Source organism: Octopus sinensis, linkage group LG2 (genome assembly GCF_006345805.1).
Source record: "Octopus sinensis linkage group LG2, ASM634580v1, whole genome shotgun sequence".
In the NCBI taxonomy this organism is placed as follows: Eukaryota; Metazoa; Mollusca; class Cephalopoda; order Octopoda; family Octopodidae; genus Octopus; species Octopus sinensis.
The window spans coordinates 60209017-60235446 of NC_042998.1; the positions used below are offsets into that span (position 1 = coordinate 60209017).

At 34.6% G+C, this 26430-nt stretch overlaps 1 protein-coding gene across 1 annotated transcript in view; it reads right to left on the bottom strand.

The window, feature by feature from the left end:
• Window positions 1–914: 914 nt before the first annotated feature.
• Window positions 915–26430, bottom strand: part of LOC115224735 (advillin-like) — a 186841-nt gene continuing 161325 nt past the window's right edge. Inside the window, exons 19-26 of the mRNA XM_036513518.1 lie at window positions 26216–26262; window positions 19804–19894; window positions 19004–19093; window positions 13156–13269; window positions 12049–12171; window positions 4847–4918; window positions 3848–3964; window positions 915–2583 (exon numbers count right to left, since the gene is read on the bottom strand). Coding sequence (XP_036369411.1) covers window positions 2470–2583; window positions 3848–3964; window positions 4847–4918; window positions 12049–12171; window positions 13156–13269; window positions 19004–19093; window positions 19804–19894; window positions 26216–26262 — 768 coding nt within the window. The 3' untranslated portion in view covers window positions 915–2469. The remainder of the gene's footprint in view (window positions 2584–3847; window positions 3965–4846; window positions 4919–12048; window positions 12172–13155; window positions 13270–19003; window positions 19094–19803; window positions 19895–26215; window positions 26263–26430) is intronic.

Consider the following 26430-nt stretch of genomic DNA (forward strand, 5'->3'; position numbering starts at 1 on the left):
TGGTGTCTGTCCACTTAAGCAATAGGAGTAATGATGGTTTCTGATTTAGATATATACATGTGTGTGTGTTTATGTGTGTGTGAGTGTGTCTGCATGTATATACATATATATATATATATATATATATATATATATATATATATATATATATATATATATATACAGAGAGAGAAAGAGAGCTAGGGAGTCCCAAAGGTCTAGGGGTCCAGTTGTGATCCATGTATGCGGCTTGCTGTTTATATAGGTCATAAATAATTGATTTGCCAGAGAACCTATAATACTCCAAGATGGTCATGTGTGTGTGAGAGAGAGAGAGAGAGAGACAGACAGACAGACAGACAGACAGACAGAGATAGAGACAGAGAGAGACAGAGAGATTTCGAATTTTTGTCTATCAAATATTCATTTCATACGACACTATGATAAAGGTTACTGGGCACACTGTCCAGACCATGACGTAAGTCACTTGTCCTAGGTACCATACAGTGCAATCGAATCCGGAATCGTATGGTTAAAAATAGAGCTTTTTAACCAAACAGCCATTCGAAAAACTGTTATATATATAGAATAGTATTCGTAGTTTACTATGCATGTCATCCATAAACAGTTGCATCTCGGTTTTTATCTGGGGATTATCCTACTGAATTTACCCTACAATATCTTTATATACTTCTTTTAATAAAATTGTAAAAATGCTACGTATTCACATATCCCTCAGCATATTTTTAAAACAGTCCCCGTTTGAAAATATATACAAACAAGAGACTAAAGCTTGACTTCGGTGTGTGATTGATTCTATTTATGTTATGTATCTATTACTGTTCTTATATCGAGTTCTTATATCGAAATCAGACATTTTCAGCAAGTATTGTTTTCATCAAAAAGACAAGAATATATTTTTGCGATTTCTTTTCGTCTTCTTATGAATGACTACATTTTATTAGAAATCGAATGAGATTATATCGTTTCTTGTTGGTTGGTTTCATTCTCTGATTTTCTATAACTGCAACCATTTTGTGAAAATTTACATTTCGCAAACGCATTGCAATTTGATACTCATATAAAAAGAAATATTTTGATGCTATTTTCCTCTTCCCAAAATGTTTAATAGTTTCTATTAAGTTCACTAACTTGTCTTTGATATCACTATTGAAGCATTCAGGCCAAGTTTCATAATTCTACAATAATGTCTGGAAGCCTTTCAAGAATACAATCTGTGAAACAATGTAACCACTGAAAATATCAGAGTTGGTCGATAAATACTCTATCGAACTAACATATGAAATATTTGTAGTTTTCCTTCTATTACTGTTGCTGAACTGCATCAGTTAACTTCCAAGGAGTTTGTTCATCTAACTTCAGTCCTATAGACGTTAGATAGCGGGGTCCATGTAAGATGGATGTGTGATTCGTTAACTGTAGAATTTCTAGGTTCCTCGTACAGAACCAGAAGTACTATAAAACGTTTAGTCAGCCATACCAGATTTTACATCAACATATTCACTTTTAAACATCAAACAATAAACTCCTGGCAATGTAAATTTTAATAGAAATAACAAACTGGTTTTCCTAGGACAGGCTATGCATAATGTATAATTTTGTCATTGGAATCATTATTCACCATTCTAGAACGACTATTATCTGATCAATTAGGTGTAATAACTCTTATCGCATTTTCTTTTTAGCGTCAGTGATGTAATATCTAACTGCACATGTTTTTTCTTGGTTGATTTAATAATAGAAGCAAATGTCTGCAAGAACGGATTTAAGTTATGCTTCCTATACATCTTTAAGATATGACTGTTGATATGTAAAAAATAACCCAATATCTATGTGCATATAAATGTAATATGTGCGGGCTTGTTTTTATGACGGTATTTATCTCGACATTACGTCTCTATGAATATTTATTTTAGTACTTTGAAGATGATAAGAATTAGTCAGTGAAATGCGAGGTTTCCTTTGAAACAAACTGGCTAACTTCTGAGTATGTAAAAATGAATATGCATAGGTATTCTAATCATCTTCTTTTGTTTGATACGCTCATCTATTAATACTTCAAAGATGATAATGTCCATGAATTTAGCTTGAATGTTATCAATCCGACAAAAAGATTCGATTTTCTTACTTGCCGTGATGTTATGAAGAGTTTTTCTAATAAATCAGCACCAATAATGTAATCATAGAAGAAAATTCTAGGAGCTGGGGAAAATGAGAGAACCTGCATTTTGAATTCTCAAACAATGTCTTTGTCAAACCGTAAGCTAACAGATATTTTCTTTTTAACTGTAATTGTTAAACTTTATCATATTCATCAAAACTTTATTTGAATCATTTCAAACTGTTAAATGTATTTGTCATTAGTATCTTATTTCAACACCAATAACTTTCGAGGTTTCACTGGTCCTTGACAGCCTCCATTGATATTTTAAACTATTATAATTTGCTGTTCGAAATGTAATTGCTCTATCAAAACAGGCCAAGGTTCTTTTTTAAGTCTGTTTTTCTCCATTGAGGTAAATTGAAAAAGTCGGCATATGTCATTCGAAAGACACTCATAAACTCCAGTTCAGTTAGATGTCGCTGAAAAAAAAAAAAAAGAAAATTAAGTGTCCTTAAGAGTTACAGTATTTTATATTCAAATTTCTGACAGACCAGTCAGCTCTCATAAACCTTTCTGTATTTATGTCATTTATCCGGTGCCAATGAATATCGTTTTCTCAGTTAATTACACCCTTTTTCAAGTAACTACTCAAATATTCTCCCACATATGCACTTTATTTCATTTCCGGTAACAGTAGATCCGCTAAGTTATAGCACTTTGGTAAACAAGAAGGGATTATAACAACTCAGTTTTTCTTTTTCGGCTTTTAATCTATAATGCTACTGGACCTAACTAAAGTATCGCAGTAATAGATACTAGTAGGCAATCTAAATATAACTTATTACAATCCATCCCATGACTCTACACTGAGTTGCCTGTGTCTCCTATTGCGTCTATTGTTGCTTCTACCATTTTACGCTATTAAGCTAGACTGCAGAGAGTGTGAGAATATTCATACCAATATAATGCACTCCATAAAAACAACTGCTACAATATGGAATGTGCCGTAGGTCTCTCAGTCTCAGATATAAAATATTTGATATAATATATCTGGAGAATTCTCCAAGTCATTCGATCGATAATTTGGCCTAGAGCTGTCTGATATTGGATTATACAACAACAAGAACAATAAACTGTAGATGGTTTCCTGTACGACACAATGACACCATTTCAAATTCTAAAGAAACCTAAGTTACTAAAATGACTCAGGCAGACGTGAGAGTCATAACTGGCTGAGTCAAGAAGGCAACTGTTCGCTCTCCAAAAGGTCAATTAGCTGTTATGTATTACCAGCGCTTTTATAATGATGCTGTTTCGCTTTTTGATAAGTACCCTGTAGGAGCTTACAACTCAATTATTGTATTAGGAATTTGATTTCTTTTCATCCGATATTGAAATGCTTTACTATACCTGTTAAGAAATATTTCACAACTATTGATACAATATAAACCTTGAATAGGATAGGGAAAACGGCTTTTAGTTCAGGATATCTCTCAAATGGAAATGTTAAGAGTACCACTCTACTTCTTCGTTAACGTGTACTAGCAGTCACACTCGTCAATATGCTAGTAACTTTCCGTCATGTGATTCATATACTGAGCTCTCCCGTTGGAACGAGGTTTAAGTCAATAAATAGTTCATGAAATGTTATGCAGTTAAACCAACCCCAGATCTGTAAATTTTTACAAATACAAAGAAAAAATAAAATAAATAAAACATTAACTTTTAAAAAGAAATACTTGCCTCTTTGTTTGAAGGATCAACTTCGGAGGGTAACATATCAGGAGATCTTCCAGCCAACATGGAATAAGCATATTTTGGTACTTGCTTGAATGTTTGACCACTGTGTTTAGCTGAAGGCTGCACAAGAAAAGCCGGCGATTATATGAATGTTATGCAATTATCTTTATAGTAGCCGTACCATTAGAGCATATAGAGAAAAGTTGGTAAAGGATGTTTATGGCTTTCATATTTTAAAGCTTCAGTGCTCCATTGTAAACTAGAAACGCAATATGATTCACTAGAAATGCTATATGATTCACAGAAAAGAGGAATAAAAGTGTTCATGTTTCAATAGCTATATTAACACAAGAAAATATTGATAAATATCACTTCAAGTGAAATGAAGATCATTTCGGTTTAATGACAACTCGTATGTCATGTACACTTGCGATATAATTTATTACTGAAATTTTATTTAGAGATTAAAACTCGGTCAAACGTGTATCCATTCAAAATTCGAAGTTATGTTTCTCAATATTTTCCATCTTTGATTCATAAACTTGAGAAATGAAAGATTTTATACACTGCGACATTGAGAACTTTTTGGCGCTGTTATTAAATGTTTATTAATTTTTAAACGCCATCAATGCCATTAATTAGTCGAATAATGTTAATGGTTTTATTATTTTTTAATCAGATAAATCTTCTTTAAACTAGGCAAGAGATAAAAGAAATCGTTAGTCGAAATTTGAACTGAAAACTGAGAGTTGGGGTTAAAATTTCTATGACGTTTTATACTAATTTCGTTGCCTTAGAAAACCTCAAAGCATTGATTTCTGTTCGTCTGAGTATAAATTTTTTGTAATTCAGAAGATATGGCGTCCCATAGTCATTAACAATTCTTATTTATTTTCCGAAAACCTTGTTTTAATACACGAAGAGCGAACTACTTTTCTGAATAAGGATGTAACGGAAAACAATATATAAAGCTTATAAACTTAATGAAAATTAATAACTTACCACTTCAAACAACGGTACATTCATATTGTTCAACTTCAGCTGTTTTTCTAACTGTTCGAATGTTGTATCATTCTATTGAATAAACAATTTATATAGTGTTATATCTTTTGTTTTTACAACGTATTCATTGATCTGCTCCACAAAAAGACGCATAATCAATCGGTTTTTACAGATAATTTAAAACAAACGAAAGATTTCCCGTTAGACATTTTTGTGAACATTACTTTGTATAAACATTACTACATTTAATAATGCGTCTGCTCTACATCCCATTTAATCGCATGTGACAAGTTGATTAATGTTAATACACATATCTCAATACAGAATTCTTATGCATTTTGTGTTTGCGAAACACAATGTTTGGAGTTTTTTTGTTCTGTTTTTGTATACTTTTTTTGCACTAAATATCATTCAATATACTTGTTTGAAGAGTTTCTCAGAAGAATTAAACATCGCAATAGTTAGTTTCAGATAAGCATGATTTATATTTCAGCTTTAACCCCAGAAAATCTTGACAGTAAGTCTAATTATATTTACTTATATAAAATAGATTATCATGTTATATGTGTGTATGTATGTATGTATGTATGTATGTATGTATGTATGTATGTATGTATGTATGTATGTATGTATGTATGTATGTGTATATGTGTGTGATGTGTGTATTCACATAAGCATTTCGTTAAATATGGTGAGTATATATACAGACAGTGTGGATTTGGCTAAACGATTCGGCGATGCAGTAGTCACTGTAGATGAGTCTGCAATTTTACAGACGAAACTAGTCGGCTCCAGTGATCTAGTTTCGCTTGTGGAGCGATTATCTCTCCTGTCAATACATGAAAAATGCACTTCATTGCAGTTCTATGAGTTTTAACTCATGTTTCTAGAAATATAAGTTCTAACCAGCATCCTTAGTCACAATTAGTGACGATGGAATCTTTCCTTTTTCGTTTTACATTGTGTATAGCTGCCTACGCTTTATGTGTGTGTGTGTGTGTGTGTGTGTGTGTGTGTGTACGCGTGTGTGTGTGTACGCGTGTGTGTGTGTTGTGTGTGTGTGTGACCGCAGGTTTATTGTTGGTGATTTTCTTCTCCGTCTTCCCTGCCTTGGACCTTTCCTTTTTCTATGTTTCTGACCAAGTGCACCGCTCGAAACGTTAAATCCTCCTTCTTTCTTTCCTTTCCTGAGCGTCCAATAACACTATACTTGTTCCACGTCCTCGCGTTGTAATGTTTGGATTAACTATATATATATACGGGGCTTTGCAAAAGTCCTGTTACTCTCGGTTGTGATCTTTCGGGAGTTTAATGTGTGTGATAGATAAAGTACGGTCGAACATGCTTAAAGTTCTGCTTTTCCAGCACGTGTCATTAACACGTCTTTTCCATTGCATGCAGGTGTATCGAGATGGAAGGGAAAAGAATTGAGATCTCTGCTCTCCTGCACGCGGGCCTCAACAAGTCTGACATCACCAAGCGGTTCAACGTCAGCCGGATGACTGTCCACAGAATTACGGAGAGGCTCAGTAACAGGAAAAATCTGTATGATCAACCTCGATCAGGCAGACCTTAAGCTATCAACCATTTGGCTGTTGTAAAGGCCTTCGAAAGTGATCCGAAGCACAAAATGACTGCACTCAAGAAGAACAACAATATTTCGGGAGCCACGATGTCCAGGACCGTTAAGGAGGAGAGCGGCAGGAGCTTGAGTCGCGTAGAAAGGCCTCTGCTCACTGGCCATATGCGATAACAACGTCGGGAGCGCTATCGTCACCTTCTCAACCACTTCAAATGTCATGGCAATCGAATTCTCATTTTTTCTGATGAAAAATATTTCATGGTCGATCCAACCGTCAACAAGCAGAATGACCGCGTTGTCAGCTTCACTCAGGACGCTTCCTAGGTCGGTTACATGTCCACGACCAAGCACCCATCCTCTGTCATGATGCTCGAAGTAGCGGCTTTGAATGGCGAGAAGATGCCGCAGGTGTATTTCACGATTACAAGCTCACCGCGGTAGACTATATCTTTCAGCAGGACAGTACTTTAGCCCACACGGTCATGGCCATGAATGAGAGGCTGGGGTCGAACATGAATTTCGGGTCAAAGGAGTTTTGGTCGCCGCAGTCGTCCGACCTCAACCCCCTCGACTATAACGTGCGGCTTACGTCGACCTGTAAAGTCCTCGACATCAACGGCGAGGAGCTTAACTTCTCCGTCAACTGCATGCGGACCAGCATGAGGAAGGAAAATATCCGCAACGTGTGCACAGCTTTCAAGTCTCACTTGAAGCGTGTGCCCGCTGCCGAGTACTGGCACTGATTAATAGTAATATTTAAACACATTTTTATGTGTTAAAACAATAAAACGTGTCTACCATCATCAACACTATCGTTGTGTCCTTTGTTGAGAGATTCATAACGAATTAATAGGACTCTATGTATATATATATATATATATATATATATATATATATATATATATAATGTAAATCTGATGGTGCTAGGTCTGGTGTGAAGGGAGGATGAGGAAGAGATCCCCAGTCTAATAAATTTATCTTGATTCGCTCTCTGTGGACCTGAGCAGATTGTTGACGAATACTTGATTAACACTTTCAAGTTGTTAAAATTCTACGGTGATACTTTTCCCTTGTCCAAGATGAGTACTGGCGTCGATGCATTCGACTACTAATTCTTCAAAGTGGTGCCCCAGCAGTCTAATGACTGAAAAAAATTAGAAAAGAGAAAGAAAGGGAAAATAAGATATTGTATTTCACCAAACGCACACCAAAATCTCTTTTCGGTGTAGTGATAGTTTGAGTGTGTGAACTGGAGTATGATTTTACGTTTAGTGTTGGTATATGCTATTTAGTTCTCATCACTAGTTACACTTCGATTTTGAAAGGGTGAGGAAGCCTATTAAGCCTCCGTGACATGTCACAGATACTTTGTCAGATATTCTTCAATTACTTTCACTATGTCACTATTGAGAACGGTTGGTTTGTCCTCACCGATACACATGTACAAATCAAGTTTACGTGTTTTGAATTTGCTAAACCACCTTTAACATATCCGAAAACTCATAACAACACCATATACGGTACATATGTTTTCTTTTTCATGTACTGCATTGTAGATTTTATGAAATGTCTAAAGAATGCAACACTGAATATGCTGCTTACTAAAGTCCTCGTCTTCGAAGAGGTCTCAAATAGAGGATATATAGACGCAGAGCGTGTCAACGTTACTGTTTGGCCATTAGCTCTATGCTAACTGATTGTTTTCAAGAATAACTCTTATTGACTTGTAAACTATTTGTGATATGATTTCAGATTATTTGTACAAAAATACATTACATTTCATACGCCTAATATATATCGTACACAAATACTTGCAGACTCTTAGCCACTCTCTCTCTCTCTCTCTCTCTCTCACACACACACACACGCACACACACACACACACACACATACTATATGTGTGTATGTGCACACATATGCTGTCTGTGTTCCAGTGTGCGCGTGTGCCTGCGAGAAAAAGAGAGAGTATATGTGTGTGTGGGAGTGTGTGTATGTAATTTAACTATATGCCCGCTTTGAAAAGAACTTCTATTTTAGTTAGTGGTTAAAATTTAAATATTTCACTAGTTGTAATCAGAACATCCAACATTCATTTTGTTATTGTTATTTGAAAGAACATGGGCAATGAATTTTCCAAGCGGTATGAAACTGCACTAGCTTCCAGAGTGACACCCATCCCGGTCATTCTCCCAGGGCAGTGTTTTACATTTGTCTTCAGCGGCCTCTCTTTTTCTTTTCTCCTTCAACCGTGTACAGGGTGTCCTTGCCGGTCTCTCCAACGATAAGCGCAATACATGGCCAAGAAGGTTCCTTCGTCTAGCTGTGATGGTGTCTTGCAGTTCACTTAGGTCAGCTCTTCTCAACACTTTATCATTTGTGATATGATCAAGCCAAGAAACCTTCAGGTTTCATTCAGCAACATATTAATCAAAACGCTAAGACAGAATTTTAACCAAACTCATAACCACTTTACGTTCGTTAAACGCTCGGTGAGATATGACTCCTGATCGCTTCCCTCCTATTGAGGAACTTAAAGTGTCAATATATTGGCATAAAGAACTTGGTCTGTTTAGGATATAGTGTCCAAATAATTCACTAACTTTATTTAAATTCATTTATTCACTGGTCACATATACATATTTACATATATATACATATATATGTATATATATATATATATATATATATATATAATATATATATATATATATATATATATATATATATATATATATATATACGAGCACACCGACCGGCGTCGTCAAGTATAGTCCTACTTCCACGTGGTGCATCTTTGCTTTGCAGTGCTTCTCCCTTGTTCGTCGATTTCTGTGATGGCTGAAACGAAGGAATAGTGTGCTTCCGTGAAATTGGGAAACAGCGGCCGAAACAGATGTCATACTTCAAACAGCTTACAAGGGCGCTACCATGAGAAAAACACAAGTTTACGGGTGCTCTACACACTTTAGGAATTAATGAACTGATCTTGGAGGAACACCACCGAACAATTGACGAACTTGTTGATATGACTTGTGTGTCCTGGAGCTCCTGCCAACAAATTTTGAGAGAGGAATTACGAATGAAAAGAGTTGCAGCAAAATGTATGCCTCACTTGCTCAGGGAAGATCAAAAGTGGTCAGGACTGAATGCGTGTCGTGAACAGAAAGAACCGTTGGAACTTTATCAGGACCTTTTTTTGATTGAAGGCCATCACTGGTGACGAAAGCTGGTGCTAGAGAATTTGCAGATGTGGAAGAGGTGAAGAACAAAACAACGGTGGCATTAAAAGGAACCACTTTGCAAGAGTTCCAACACTGCCTCGAACGGTAGAAAACGCGTCTGGACCAACGCATTGCTTCAGATGAATACTTCAAATGAAGAATATTAAGTGAATAAAATAATATTATAAGATTCTGGTTTCTCTTGGGTACCCCCTATATATATGTGTGTGTATGTGTGTGCGTCTGTGTGTGTGTGCATGCGTGTGTGTGTATGTATGTGTGTGTGATAATTGCTAGTAAGAACACAGTATGTCGTTTTGCAACTAAAGCATACTATCAAGTATATTAAAGGTTAGCAAGTCAATTTTATGTCTTATTTTTCTGTTAGCAGTGCGATGTTCTCATTTTAAGGTTTATCTCTAAAGATTTTCTATAAAATTCAGAGCCATCACTGAACGTTAGGACGTTTCGTATACGAATAAGTCTATGTAAACAACGCGATCGAACATTAAAAAAATAGGCAATGGGTGTATATACATATTTCATCAGCAGCACGTCCAACCCATCTGCAACAGTGTATGAATACACACTAATTTTAGTAGTGTAATACGATTAGATAGAGCGATATATGTATTTGCACACATTCCTAGCAACTGATACGTAAATATTGTTAGCAAGGAGACAGTATTTCATTTTGCAACTATAATACATACCAAGTATATTATTATAGGTTTACAAGTTAATATTGTGCCTTACTTTTGTGTTAGCAGTGCGATATTCTAATTTCTAAGTGCATTTCTTCAGGTTTTCTATAGATATCAGAACCAGCAGTGAAAGTTACGATGCTTCGTATACAAATACTTCTATGTAAACAATGTGATCGCAGGTACAAAAATAGATAATACACACACGTGCGCGCACACACAAATACTCACACACACACACGCACACATATATAGTGGTAAAAACAATAATGTCTGGATGGAATTTATATAGATGTATATAAATATATATATATACATATATATGTATACATATATATATGTGTATACACTTATGTATGCATACATATACATGCATCTCTCTCTCGTCTCTCTCTCGTTTCTGTGTGTATGTATATACATATATACATTTACATATACATATACATTTATATATATATATACCTATGTATATATATATATATATATATATATATATATATATATATACACACACACACACACACACACATATATATATATATATATATATATATATATATATATATATATATATATATATATATATGTATGTGTGTATTAAACGTGATCTGTCAATCGGGAGGGACGCATTAAAAGATTACACCGTAGCATTTGATTATATAATGTGAGACTAAATATCGTAATTATTTTACTGATTATGCCAAAAGGCTGCACTTAATTTAGAAGAAATTACAGAGTATAGAGCTGTAGGGGAATCACTTCGTTTTATAGTGAACTACCTTTTGTGTATTTAGAATATTATAAAAATAAAAGTGTATTGTAATTCGCTGGAAGCCTTGCAATATGTGTAAATGACATTAATGTTTGCAAAACCTTTGAGCAAAGTATATGATGAGTTATACCAAATAGGTAAGATGACGTCAATAAATGAACGCAAAGAGATAAGATACTGTATTATCTTACATATAGAACCAAAGATTAAAACAACCTGAAATATCTATTATTTAACATTGCTTGACCGATTTGAAAGAATACCTGTATGTTCATATTAGTGAAACTTAAATATAGTTCTGATTTCTCCCTTATCACCTCGTTTTCGTATATTGAAATTGGTAACTATTAGTTGGTGTATCTTGTGCGTGTGTGTGTGTATGTGTGCGTTTGTGTGTGCGTGTGCGTGTGTGTGTTTGTGTGTGAGCGCAGTGTATGAAGGTCAAGGTGAGAAACTGTAAACGTTACTCAATGTCATGGGGTGGAAGATATTATTGGATATTGCAGCTGTCACCTTACATCTTCTTATTTCATTTCAAGTATACGACATAATACAAATTACTCTTCATATCCAGTGTGAAGATCAGGAAAAGTGAAATTCAGATAATTAACTGTGAGGTGCCAGCTGCAACAGCGGTGTGTACGTGCGTGTGTGTGTGTGTGTGTGTGTGTGTGTGTGTGTGTGTGTGTGGTGTGTGTGTGTGTGTGTGTGTGTGTGTGTGTGTGTGATTGGTTGAAATTACCGAAACACGACAACTTTAACGTGAAATAACTAAAATTTAGCAAACAAAGAAATTGTACGACATGAATATCTTTAAATAATTTTGAGTTTTCATTTTTAGCATTGGCAGATAAATCCATTGAAAAGTAGTAACTTTTAATGTAACTAAAAACTGCAGAATGTTTTTACCAATTTACACTTACCTCCCAAAAGCTTTCGTTCCAGTCAGTAAAGAAACCGGAAAATATAGCAGGTTCGTATCCTTGATAAACACGATAAATTGGTATATCGGTATGTCGAAAAGCGGGGTCATTTTCTAAATATTGCTGAAAATGATATTAAGTATAATTATTTTTATATCTTTTTAGAAAGCACATTTATTTTCTTACAGAAAGTATAATAGATTGGTTGTTTGTTGGTTCTTTGATATAAACAGGGACCTAAGGGAGAGTTGAGGGGAGATTAATGAAATTAGATATATACTATCAGTGATGCAAATGCATTTAAGCAATCGCTGGGTGCGAACCTTCACTTCTACATTCCTTTCAATGACAGAATTATGGCATTAAAAATTATGTTTCTCCTCGTGCACAGTAATTTGAAGTATTTTATCATCAGCTCCAAGTGTAAAGAAACATTCCTAACACAACCCTAACTCTAAACTGAATATTTAATTTGGTTGTTAGAAAAAACAAACAGATCCTAAAACTGGCCCTTATGCATAATTAGTTTTTATATTGAAGAATTTTCAGTGATGAGACATAAAGTACAATGGTAGAATGTCAATTTAAAATAGCAATGACTTTTTAGATTAGTAAACATAAGTCTATATGACATCCCACGCCATAGCATGTATTAGGAAATATATTTTGTTTTTTGCTTTTGGTACGGGCCCTAACACAGCTGACTGCATTCCACCAGGGGTCATATCGCCTGCTTTTGCATTTGGTATGTATACTGGATGTCATCATCCGAATGTACCACCTTGTGATTTTTTAGACTTGTTGAAGATATATTTAAGAGGCAAAGAAACCTGTCTTTTCATTTATTTTAAACCTTGAGACTGGTACAAGAAATATAACACGACTTTTTGTCATTCTTCCTCTACAACTTTTATTTATCTTTTTGGAAATTTGAATAAATTTTATCTCTTTTCAGACATATGAGATGGAGTGCCAAATAGAACGAATTTACCTGAAAATCCAGTATAGATTTGCATGTGAGTTTATGTGTTTTAGCTTTACGTTCGCACGGATTTTAAAGTTTCTGTGGGATTTATACAATTGTATTGAAAGAAAATATCATCTTACCAGAATTAGCGTATTGGCTTGTTTTTTATCATCGTGCCTTACGTCATTTCCAATCCAGAGAAAGATGGAATCCCATGTGTCTATTAACATGATATCATCCGGAATAAGATCTTTCTGTGTAAAGAAAATCATAAAAATCAAAATATGAAGTAAACAATTAATAACTAATGAACGTGATAAAACTTTAGTTTTATAATTATCTCGAATTCCATACCTCAAAAGTTCAATTCGTGTTGAAACTGAAGTATTTGTTATAAACGCTGCAGTAAAAAAATTATTTATCATCATATTCTATCAGCGAACATCTTGTTATATCTGCATTGAACAAGTGATTCTTTTCTACTCTAGGCACAAGACCCGAAATGTTTGGGGAGACGTGCCAGTTGATTACATCAACCCTAGTACGCAACTACGCAACTGGTACTTAATTTATCAACACCGAAAGGTAAAGTCGACCTCGGCGAAATTTGAACTCAGAACGTAAAAACAGGCGAAATACCTATTTCTTTACTACCCACAATGGGCTAAACACAGAGGACAAACAAGTACAAACAAATGGATTAAGTCGATTATAGCGACCCCAGTGCGTAACTGGTACTTATTTAATCGACCCCGAAAGGATGAAAGGCAAAGTCGACCTCGGCGTAATTTGAACTCAGAATGTAGCGGCAGACGAAATACTGCTAAGCATTTCGCCCGGCGTGCTAACTTTCTGCCAGCTCGCTGCCTTCTGCATTGAACTAGTGATTTTTAAATCTATTGACACTTGTCACAACACAAGGACAATGAATCAACGGGCATATCGTCCTTCCGCTCTTTTAGAGTTAGGGTTTTAGGGTTAGGGTTGTCAACTCAGCCTACTGACTAAATCAGTAATTCCGATTAATTGCCGATTTCGAATTCCAGTAGTGTTAATTTCCCAAAGTGTTATTGATGGTCTATAATTTACATATTGGCCGTTAACCCATAATGGGAGGATCATCTTTATTTTAAAAATTCTCATGAATTTCAAACAGAAAGCTAGCTTAAATAAGTACTGCATTTTATAGCATATAATACGCACATTTTTGTAAACAAAAATTCTCAACGAATCTGTTCAGGTCTTATATGCTAAGCTGGACCTATACTACATGCCTTAATACCCTAAAAGTTTCTTTTTTTTCTTTCGTTTTATTCTGAATATTCGCTGCTGAAGCTAAGGTACGTCTAGTGTACCTGTGCATCTTTATACTATTAAATATGGTATGATTGAGATATGTCTTAACAAAGCCAGGTTGTCTAGTACGAAGCAAAGCACAAGATTAAGATATCTGCAATATGTTATCGATCAAATTCATTTCCAGTTAATGCAATATTGTTAAAGTCAACAACATGCCTTACTCTAGATAATCGATTTCAGCATACTATTCTGTGCTAACATATCATTGACTTTCGAGAACATTGTTTCTGTCACAGACTTCTTCATAAACATTTCACATTGATAAGGGCAATCATCATAACACTCTGTCCTTTACATGATAGGAATTGTATTTCCCTTGGCAGCACTTGCATATGTAGAACGAATTTTGGATTTTATCTTTTGACCTACAGATTTTTTTAATAATTTTTTACAACTAAACACTTTCAAACTTCAGACACTGGTAGAGTGTGTCATATAAAACATCTTTTATTCATAGCATTTTTGAGGGAAACTTATATTTACGAAGTTATTTCACGTTAAAGTAGTCCTATTTCGGTAATTTCAACCAATCAATGACATGTATTCGACTGAATAAAATTACTGCCGTTGTTTATCAACTTCCGGCGGTGTATTTTTCGTTTGTCACTGTTATTTATGACAACCCTAACCCTAAAACCCTAACTCTAAAACCCAACCCTAACCCTAACCCCCTAAACCTAACCCTAAAACCTTAAAGCTAAAACCAGTGCAAACGCTCGAACGATGTCATAAATAACAGTTACAAAAGGAAAATACAAAGCCGATAGTTGTTGTTGACAAACAACGGCAGAAATTTTATTCAGCTGAATACACGCCGTTGATTGGTTGAAATTACCGAAATACGACAACTTTAACGTGAAATAACTTAGTAAATATAAGTTTTTCTCAAAAACGCTAAGAGTAAAATATGTTTTATATGACACATTCTACCAGTGTCCGAAGTTTGAAAGTATTTAGTTACAAAAAATTATTTTTTAAATCTGTAGGTTGAAAGGTCGAGATCCCGAATTTTTCTTCGTTGGTTGTTGCCATTGAAATCCTATTGATTTTTTTCATAGGTGCAGGCATGACTGTGTGGTTAAGAATCTCGCTTGGCAATCTCTTGGTTTAGTGGTCAGTCCCAACGCGCAGCCCCGTGTTGACCAATGGATTATAAGTGGATTTGATTGGCAAAAATCTGTGCGGTAGCCCGTATATATACAAACGTGCGTATATGTGTGCATCTTTTTATGTCTGTATTTGTCGCCCTCACCACCACCACCACCACCACTTCACAACCGCTGTTCAACAACAGAACCAATAGAAGAAGTAGCAGGCTTTAAAGAAAAAAGCATCAGTACTTGAATTTTTTTTACTACCCCGCTCAAGGCGGTGCCCCAGCATGGCCTCAGTCCAACGACTGAAACAAGAAAAACGATAGAAGATATCAATTACTATTTAATATAAATTTTTCTCTGTAACTCCTGCAATGACAAATACAACGCATCATACGTACACGTTTAAAATCTTAATGACAGTTCCGTTGTATGATTTATTTTCCTTTTGAAACGTGTTCAAATCATGCATGAGAAATGAATACGTTCGTTAAGTGTTTGATAGGAATTAATATTCTATGCTAGATGATATTGTACTAAGTTTTATTGCACATCATCAAATAAGCTCCTGTTACCGAAAGGAATTTCAATAACTAAGATAAATAGTCAAGTATATTACTTGACTGAGGAACGTCATTCTGTAAGATGTATCTTAGATATAAAGATGGATACATAGACGTCAAACCAATCGTAACAAGAATTGGTGTTGGCAATTACTATGAAATTAATTGGATAACTTTCTGTATTCTCCTTATGTAACACGAAATCAGCTTTGATCAAGCAGGTCCTTGTATCAGCTGCGATCAACCGTACCTTTTTAGAGAGAAAGAGACATTGTATCTTGTATTATTTCATCTTAAGTGTCCCGGTGATATTTGTTCCGGTACCTTGTGTTCTGAGTTCAAATCTTGATATGGCCTACTTGGATGGTAAACTTCCTTCGTCACCCGATTTAATCTGTTACAAATATCGGACCACACTTTCGGTTTGAAGATCCCTTCCTTCCTATCCTACCAACAGTGTTGAAGGTTCCGTAATGGATCATGACTATTACCTTCCTTCCTAATTAAAGGACAAATTAATGTTCGTCCAAGTCCGGTTAGGTCATCTTTGACTTTCTTCATCGTAGATTTGATATAATCTGCAGCTACAATCTCCGCAAGCGAATCCGGTCCTGCACATTTCTCCCATATACTTATATAGTTATGTAACTCTGCAAGAATACTATTAAATATGCACTCGAAATGTATATTCAATTACCAGAAATAATTTCGTAAAAAATCAAAACTTTAATGAAGACTATTTACTTCTTGATTTTCACTCTAAAACAAGTTCAAATGTTTTAATCACACACGCGCACGCGCGTATTAAAATTGTAAATATACTTTCATCTATTCAATTATCGTACAGCAGAGACAATTACAAGCAAAATTTGAATCATAAATTTTATGCTTATATATTCTTATGAAAATTATCTGTATGAGAAATATATTGAAATGCAGCCAATTTAAAAGCTATTACCGATTATATGAAGGTTTCGTTAACGTAATTTAATGTTGAATCGAAATTAATTCATATTTGGGGAAACATCTAAATAATGATATTGCTAACAGAAAACAATTTACAATTAGATATCTGGCAGTAATAGCACTTTGTTGAAAGTACAAACACACTTAAAACTTAATAACTGATGTTTTTTAATGCTAATGTTTTTTTTTTCTCTCAATTTTTCAGTTTGTTTATTTTATTTTCATTCTTCAGTGAAAAATAATGATACTTTACGCTTGTAGCTACAGCGATACTACATGTAATTAAAATGAAAGCTTAAAAATGTTTGTAAAAGAATTTCAAAGCATGAATGTTTCATTAGATGTATATGACACAGATAATTTGTCAAAACACTCACTCAAAAAACAAACAAAAATATTCCAAAACATTTTAAATACCACCCTACATAACGTTTGTCTAAATTGTCTAACATCAAATTTCCGCCTCAGATACTTCACAGAATAGCATGAAACCTTAAATTAGTAATACAAAATATTTTAAGTTATAAAAGTGATGATTATGTGCTTTTGAATGTCAGTCCAAATCTACTTTCGATTTTTAAATACTTAAATTTGACAAAATAACAAAAGAAAAGTGAATGTACAAGTCTTTAACTTAACTAAATCTTACACACACACACACACTCATACACTTACACACGAATATATATATATATATGTGTTTAGCCCCCTGTGGGTAGTAAAGAAATAGGTATTTCGTGTGTCTTTACGTTCTGAATTCAAATTAGACCGAAGTCGACTATGGCTTTCATCTTTTCGGGGTCGACAAATTAAGTACCAGTTGTATACTGTTGTTGATCAAATCGAATGCCCCCTCCCGCCACAAACATTCGGGCCTCGTGCCTAGAGTAGAAAACAAAATATGTATATAGACTTTTATTCTTTCTTATTTGTTTCAGTCATTTGACTGCGGCCGTTCTGGAGAACTGCCTTGAAGGATTTTAGTCGAGCAAATCGACCCCAGGCTTATTTCTTTTTTTTAATCCTAGTACTTATTGTATTAGTCTCTTTCGTCGAACGGATAAAGTACATGGACGAAAACTTCTTACCACACAGCCACGCCTATGGTGGTGTGTGCGTTTGTGTGTGTGTATGTGTGTGTGCGTGTGTTTGTGTGTGTGTGCGTGTGTGTGTGCGTGTGTGTGTGTGCAAATGATTGCAACAGTTTTCGTCCTAGAAAAAGCACCATCTGACAGCTTCTTCAAAAACACAAAAATAAAACTCTAGCCAGTCTGCTATATGGATCAAGTTTGTATACTTTAGAGTCCAGAATAGAAATTATTTGCAACTGGAAAAGAATATGCTCATACATTGTTTTCAGGTAGTTTTTCAGTAGGTAACTAGGTTTCTTTACGTTCATTTAACTTCCACAAAAATCCTGTTACTCACGTTTTAATTCCCTCTGCTTTTAACGATCATTTGAATAAGTACATAGTATGTATCAATACGTACAGAGAAGTTAGAAAACTTAGTACGTTGAGAATTACTTGAATGTTTATAAATAGCTATTATTCACTGTATATTATATTAATCCTGATCGGATTTGAAATATAAATACATTACATCTTTTGACAGTCGATTCTCGTGACCCCGGTCTTTTTGGCAACTTATGTGTAGGTAGTGTGATAATATATGTTATCAATTTGTTAGTTATTATATGAATAAGAATGATGTGATTAACGACTATACATAAAAGGTTATCAAGAATTGACTGACAGTATCCTCGACATACGAATGTGTATAATTGATAGTGTATAGTTAATAGTGACACTAAATAGTAAATAATGTAAAGAAACAAGGATCTGGGAAACATAACTGAATACTTAGGCATACCAGATGTAACAGACTCATAAAGCACTTTTGTGTGACAATCTGATTCTTGGTTAACGCACCACCTCTCTTCAGTATTCACACACTATCAAACAGTTACCATGATTATACATAACAAAGTAAAACTCAAAACTCACTTGTTCAAAGTTATATATTTCTTCCACTTTCATTGGTTCCGAGATTTTACTGAAACAGAACAGTCGAGGCCTGTGTTCTGCACTTAGATTCTGAAAGAAATATAGTTTGATTGATTTCTTGAATTCAATATTCATAACAATTTATTATTGTCTTTTTAGTGATATTATTATTTTAGAACTTGCGTTCCAGCGAACGCGTCACTCGAATTAGTTTCCGCTTAAATTTCTCGCTTGTTCGGTCGATAATTTATGTTGATAGGAACTGAAGCATGAGTCGAAAATATACCTTAAAGGTTTAACGGTGTGGGTTTGCATTCAAATATAGTTGTTGCTACTGTATTTCCCTCTTTTACAAACTGGTAGAAGAAATTCATATCAACATGAAGTCAAAATATGTTCTACAAAGTGTCAGCCTGTTGAAATATATACAACAAATTAATTGCCGTCGGAAGAAAAATTCGCAGCTAAATAGAATTTGTTTTGGTTTTTGATTAAGTAGATACAATATATCGATTAATAATTGATTAAGCATTATGCATTTCTACAGTATATATCTATTTTATATATTATGTTCTGGTGATAAATTGAGTTGTCAGATAAACTTTTTGGCTTGTTTTGTTTTGAATCTAATATAAGTGATTTACTATGGCTTTCTCCTCACTAGGAACATTTGATTTAGTCAATCATATTCTGCGTGTAATAAATAAAGAAATTACTTTTTAAAATCTTTCATAACTGTCACTTCATTTCTGCAATTTAGTGTATTATATGAACATTCGCTATATAAAAATATATTGTACCTGTATCTGTTTATCATTCATATAGGGCTCCAAACCACCAAGGCAATTCCAAAATTCTGGCTTCTCATGGCCCTCTGGAATAAATGTGGCTCTAGAGACACAAACAAAAGAAAAGTGAATGTACAAGTCTTTAACTTAACTAAATCTTACACACACACACACACTCATACACTTACACACGAATATATATTAAATATGTGTTTAGCCCTCTGTGGGTAGTAAAGAAATAGGTATTTCGTGTGTCTTTACGTTCTGAATTCAAATTAGACCGAAGTCGACTATGGCTTTCATCTTTTCGGGGTCGACAAATTAAGTACCAGTTGTATACTGTTGTTGATCAAATCGAATGCCCCCTCCCGCCACAAACATTCGGGCCTCGTGCTTAGAGTAGAAAACAAAATATGTATATAGACTTTTATTCTTTCTTATTTGTTTCAGTCATTTGACTGCGGCCGTTCTGGAGAACTGCCTTGAAGGATTTTAGTCGAGCAAATCGACCCCAGGCTTATTTCTTTTTTTAAATCCTAGTACTTGTATTAGTCTCTTTCGTCGAACGGATAAAGTACATGGACGAAAACTTCTTACCACACAGCCACGCCTATGGTGGTGTGTGCGTGTGTGTGTGTGTATGTGTGTGTGTGTGTTTGTGTGTGTGTGTGTGCGTGTGTGTGTGTGCGTGTGTGTGTGTGCAAACTATTGCAACAGTTTTCGTCCTAGAAAAAGCACCATCTGACAGCTTCTTCAAAAACACAAAAATAAAACTCTAGCCAGTCTGCTATATGGATCAAGTTTGTATACTTTAGTGTCGCCAAAGTCCTTCATAAGATCGCCTTTGGTATCTTATATCACAAACGAAGAGACATTGATAATTTCGAGTATTTCGGTCTCTGATTTCTTTAACACCTAAAATTAGATTTATCTGAAAAGTTTGTGGTAATAAGTGGGTATTCACATAGACAACTATATACAATCAGCCATTCTGAGCAGCTATGGAGATAACCCCATATTAATATCTGAGATCGTGACATCCGACAGTAACTATGTGATCCACCAAAACATGGTCGCTATATGTCGTCGTTCAACACCGCAAAATTATATGCCTTCATATACAAAATATTATACCCTTGAGAAATATGCTACGTCAATTACAAATGCTATTCAGATTTTAAGCACATTCTGACCCAAGCAGAGCAGATGCATGTATTCTTAAACACGTTCTCATCCTGTCGACTATCTACCGACAGTTCTATGGTTGAATATTGGTTTCAAGTTATGGTATAAGGCAAAAACTTTTGGAGGAGGGAGTAGGCCGATTACATCGACCCCAATGCTCAACTGGTACTTGTCTTATCGATCTTGAAAGGATGAATGATGAAGTTGACCTCAGTAGAATTCGAACTCAGAACGTAAAGACAGACGAAATGCCGCTAAACATTTTGCCTGGAGTATTAACGTTTCTGCCGGCCCAGTGCCTTCTCTATGGCTGGATATTAATGTCATTATACATGAGGGATCAGACAGTGATGTTCATAATCTGGAAATTCCTTATTTTGAGCTGGTTGGGCAGCTCACGGTCACGATGCCTCCGCATTTTAGAATGCCTGTGCCTAAAAACTAAATACGAAAAACGCCAACTTAAAACTAAGTAAATAGATTAAGTTAAATGCGATCATAGTACTGGAAAACTGTTTGCGCACTAAGTCTCTATCCTGTAAATTAACAGTAGGCAAGATACGCCATAATATATCTCGAATCTTTTCGAAAATGTAGTTTCATACATTATTATACAAGATTGAGTAAACAAGAGGAATTGGAGTTTCGCTTACTTTCTCAACATGCTCGACCTATTCAGTAACAGTATAAAAGTCTTCAGTCGTACAATATCTACCCTTCAAAATTACGAAATATGACCAGCATCTTTTCTCAGACTTTCCAAAATATCTAGATGAGTTTATTGGTTTCTAACATACGGATCTAAACACCTCCAAAAGACAACAGCCATAGCAGAGAAATCTCTGTTAATTCGTTGGTACACCAACATGAGATACCCAGTTCTTGACAAAAAGCCAATAGAACTCGATTCTATGGGCAAACGAGAATGCTACAAGGACTTAAATAGTGTAGCAAATCTAGCAATGAAGGCGGTGCTCCAACAGGGATTTGTTCGTGATCGCTAAAAAAATTTAAGAGCTAACTCGAAAACCAAATATATGCAGTAAAAAAATGAACCGCTTATTTGTTTCAACAATGAGGATTCCAGATGTTCGATCAATTTATGTACTACTTATTGCATTATTGTTTGTGTAAATATCGAAGTATTCCGTAGTCTTTTCTATTATCAATGTAAACTTAAGGCAGAATTAGACTAACAGAGCGTGAGACAACTCTAACCATATGAAATACAGAGGCTGTCACCCGACAGGCATCTACACTGTCTCTGTTTTCCCAATTTTATTAACAATGTTAAGGTACATCGGTAATTATATCAGAAGATATGCTCGTGATGCTGTGAAAGTGTTTTAGCTCACGCAGGAGAGGATGTGTGGTAAGGCGGTAAGTAGCTTTCTTACCAACCACATGGTTCCGGTTCATTGGGAAAGTGTCTTCTACTCTAATCCCGGGCCGACCAAAGGTTTGTGAGTGGATTTGGTAGACGGAAACTGAAAGAAGCCCGTCGTATATATATATATATATATATATATATATAATCAAAATAAGCAACAAAGATATCCAAAGGTAATGCAGTACGATCGTTTCATGCGACTCCATTTAATTAAACAATGCAAGTATTACATTAGTTTTAAAATGTAGAGCAATCTTCAGCTGCATATAAATATAGAATTTAGTTAAATTTAAAAGATTCATTTTTATAGTTATTCCATTAACCAACATCACAAACAGGGTAAGTAGGTAGACAGAGAAACAAGTTTCATCAGCAAAAACACGATAGTAATTAATATTTTTTCATGGAGACACTGCTTACCATTGATTTTACTCTGCTATTTTTATTTACTACTGGAGGGGAGGGTTAAGACTATTCTATCAGGTCTAGTGGAGAAAAAAAAACAAGAATCTATCTTTTATAGATAGAGAAAGAGACAGTTTAGGTAGCAGAGCCATAAATCAAGTTCCATTTGAAGGAGAACTCATTTGGTTCCGTTGAATATATTTCAGTTGAATATATTTAGCTTGGTTTATCCAACAGTGTTACTAAGTGGCTGTTAGAATTGTCCGGGGATAGCTATTGGGTTGGATATGATTCTGAAGAAGCAATAACTCCTGAAATATGTATACATGCCCATTACCTATTCTTATATTATCGATCCCATTGCTAACATAAATGTATCCGTATACGAAACGCCGTCACTTTCAACGCTGGCTTGAAATTCAATAGAAAATTTGTGAAGATAACTTAAAACTGATTGCATGTCACTGCTAATGTAAAAATAGGCCACAGTATTGACTTATATACTTGGTAGTATATTATGGCTGCAAACAAAATACGGTGTTCCTAACAGCAATTAAGATGTGTGTGTGTGTTTCTGTGCATGTAAAGATATATATATAAGCGTACACATATGCATACATAAACTCATATACACACTCACACACACATGCACATGTTTAGAGATAGTCAACAACACCTTTCTCTTTTTTTTTTATTCGTTTCAATACATCGGTATTTCATGGTCAGGTGGTTCTTTGGCATAAAAGAACACATACAGAAGCAATAACAGTGAATTATGTTTCGACTCCATTCAGTCAAACTCGACTATGTCAAGACAACAGCTAAGTAAATTCATCGGTAATCATTGGCAGTGACGTGAGACCATTCCTTACAACGAAATATATTGATGAAAATGAAGATGAAAAGAAAAAAAAAACTACCACGTTATCAGCCTTATCATCAGTAGCAGACGCCTGAAAGAAATGAATTCTCCCTTGATAATAATTCAATGCTATGCACGAAACTCTTCGTGATTCCCGGTACCATGTTGTTTATCAAACTGGCGCCGGGATGGAGCACTGCTTTTCATTACTATTGGTTTTATGGAATTTTGCTTGAAGTATAATTTCTATTCTTGTTCTATAACGTTCATATACATAACATGCATGTACTAAAATACTCATCTTTTCTCTTCAGGCCAACTAAGTTCATGCATGTCTTTTGATAGACTTTGTGAACAAAACTGTGGTTCCTTTTTACCTATACAATAAACGAATTCTCAGTGGTAATGAGCACACTCCATTACTGAGAATTTGGCTGAAGTAATTCTGAAAATACGGAATTCGGTGGTGTTATTTTACTAATAATAATTATTTCTAACAAAAGCATGGAGACTAAAATTTGTTGGAACGGATTAGCCGGTTACGACTCTGCCAGCTCGCCGCTTTAGCTTAGCTAATAATAATAAGAACTAAGTTTTTATTCCTTTTTCGTATCCTGAGTTTAACGAACCGTGATTGACTAGCAAGTGAACTTGCTATGTTGCTTTGGAGAAGCGTTTATAGAATTCGTTTACTTCTTGCAAACGGTTGCCTGAACGCATATAATGATAACCAGTCAACGAAATTTATTAATACTCTCAAATATATTATATAAAACTTTGTTCTATTTAAAACGTTAATTATTTCGAAAGCATGCAAACTTTAAAAATATTAAATCCTGCAACAACCCCAACTCTATAGAATTACTGTCTCGCACCACAATTGAAACCCAGTATTATTACTATTACCTTAAAGCAAATTACTGTAATATTATAAGGTTTTAAAGGGTATCAGAGATGTTAACATGCTGAGCGGTAATCAGTTTCTTTGTTTAATGCCTCGGTTCAAATTTTGCCTGTCAGCTTCAACATTACATTTTATTCCAGTATTAGTGTGCAGGAAATATTTACTATATTCAATTTAGTAAACTACAACTGCTCCAATACATCATCTCTGTATATGTGTGCTGGTACAAATTATATGATAGAAATTTATACAGAATCAACGGATCACAACTGACCAAGGTACTCCAAAACCCAAGTAGTGAGGTGGACAGAAACGACAACAAAACTATATAGGGTAGGCCACCTCAAAAAATTAGCATGAAGTCCGAATCTCGATTTCCCCATTTTTTAAACGATTGAACATCACAACTGTTCATTCCACTTATTGAAATAGAAGAGATTTGTAATTAGGAACACGAGAAATAACTAGGTTTAGAAATTATTTTAACTATTTTTTTAAATTGATAAATATTTCTATAAGGCTATTTATTCATAACGCACATACACCAATTAATAATATTAATAACATTTCAAGCAACAAATGACAAAACTAATTTATTTTGATGATTGCCAATGTACTCATTAACATGTTTTAGTCGAGTTTCTCAGATTTTTCCGTTTTAAGAATCTTTAGCAACAATTTTGTTTTCAGTTGTCAACGTCAAGTTATTTATTGGAGTTAAATAATAAATCCACCTGGACAAACAAGTATGTTTAGCAACTATTTCAACTTTATATTACAAAGACATATATAATTATATGTCACTAGTTCATAACACACCTGCATAGTGTGTGTGTGCATTAGTAACATTCATTCCAAACAAGAGTTTAGTTTTGATAATTGATAATGCACTTATTAACTTGTTTTTCTCCAGTTTCCCATTAGATTCTTCGTTTTATTATCATTTAACATCATTTATATTTGAGTTTTAACGTAATGGCATTTATCGTAACGAAATGATAAATCCACCAGAGAAATTAACTTCATAATAGTGATTTGTTTTATCTTCTTAATATGATCACAGTATCTCAACTAATTATGAAAATTTCTTATTAGGAAAAACGAATTCTCCAATGCAGGTGTGAACGAATCACAATTTTGTTGTAGCAGTATTTTTGTCATTGCCTAGGCACACGAGAGAAATTCGAAACAACGCTCGCTGCAAACTAGCGCAACACTAAATCACTAATTATTTAGTGTTCCTGCAACGAATAACTACACTTAAATAGGGTAATGTATCAAGTCAATATATAGAGCCAGTGAAAGTCAATTGTCTCGATCATCCCTGAAACACAAGTTTTATTTATGGCATACGAACTACTGATATTTCGATTGCTAGTCCGAATGTATGATGCTAGCTGAAACACTATCGGATGATACTCTCTCTCTCTCTCTCCCTCTCCCCCTCTCTCTCTCTCTCTCTCTCTCTCTCTCTCTAATTTTCCATTTCTTTCTCTCCTTTTCTTCTTCTCTTTTTCCTTCTCTTTCTCATTTCTCTCTTCTTTTAGCCTTTCTGCCTTTCTCAATCCCTGGTTTTCATCCTTTCATTTTTTATATATAACATTAATATTCACTTTTTGATTATTCTTTTTTCTTGTCAGATAACTTGTTCGTGAACGTATTTGCAAATGTCACATACCCATCGGAAATATTTTTTGCCATTTCTCTTTCATCTCCTGTGCTTCCCTGTCATAAAACATTAAACATATATTACAGTAGTGATTCATGTAAGACAGCATAATTAAGTAGTCAATAATTGATTAATATAAAACGTTCACATTAATGGGATAATTTTAAATAGTCATAAATTTTGCAAGACGTCCTCGTTACACAGATAGGGAACACACACTTTAA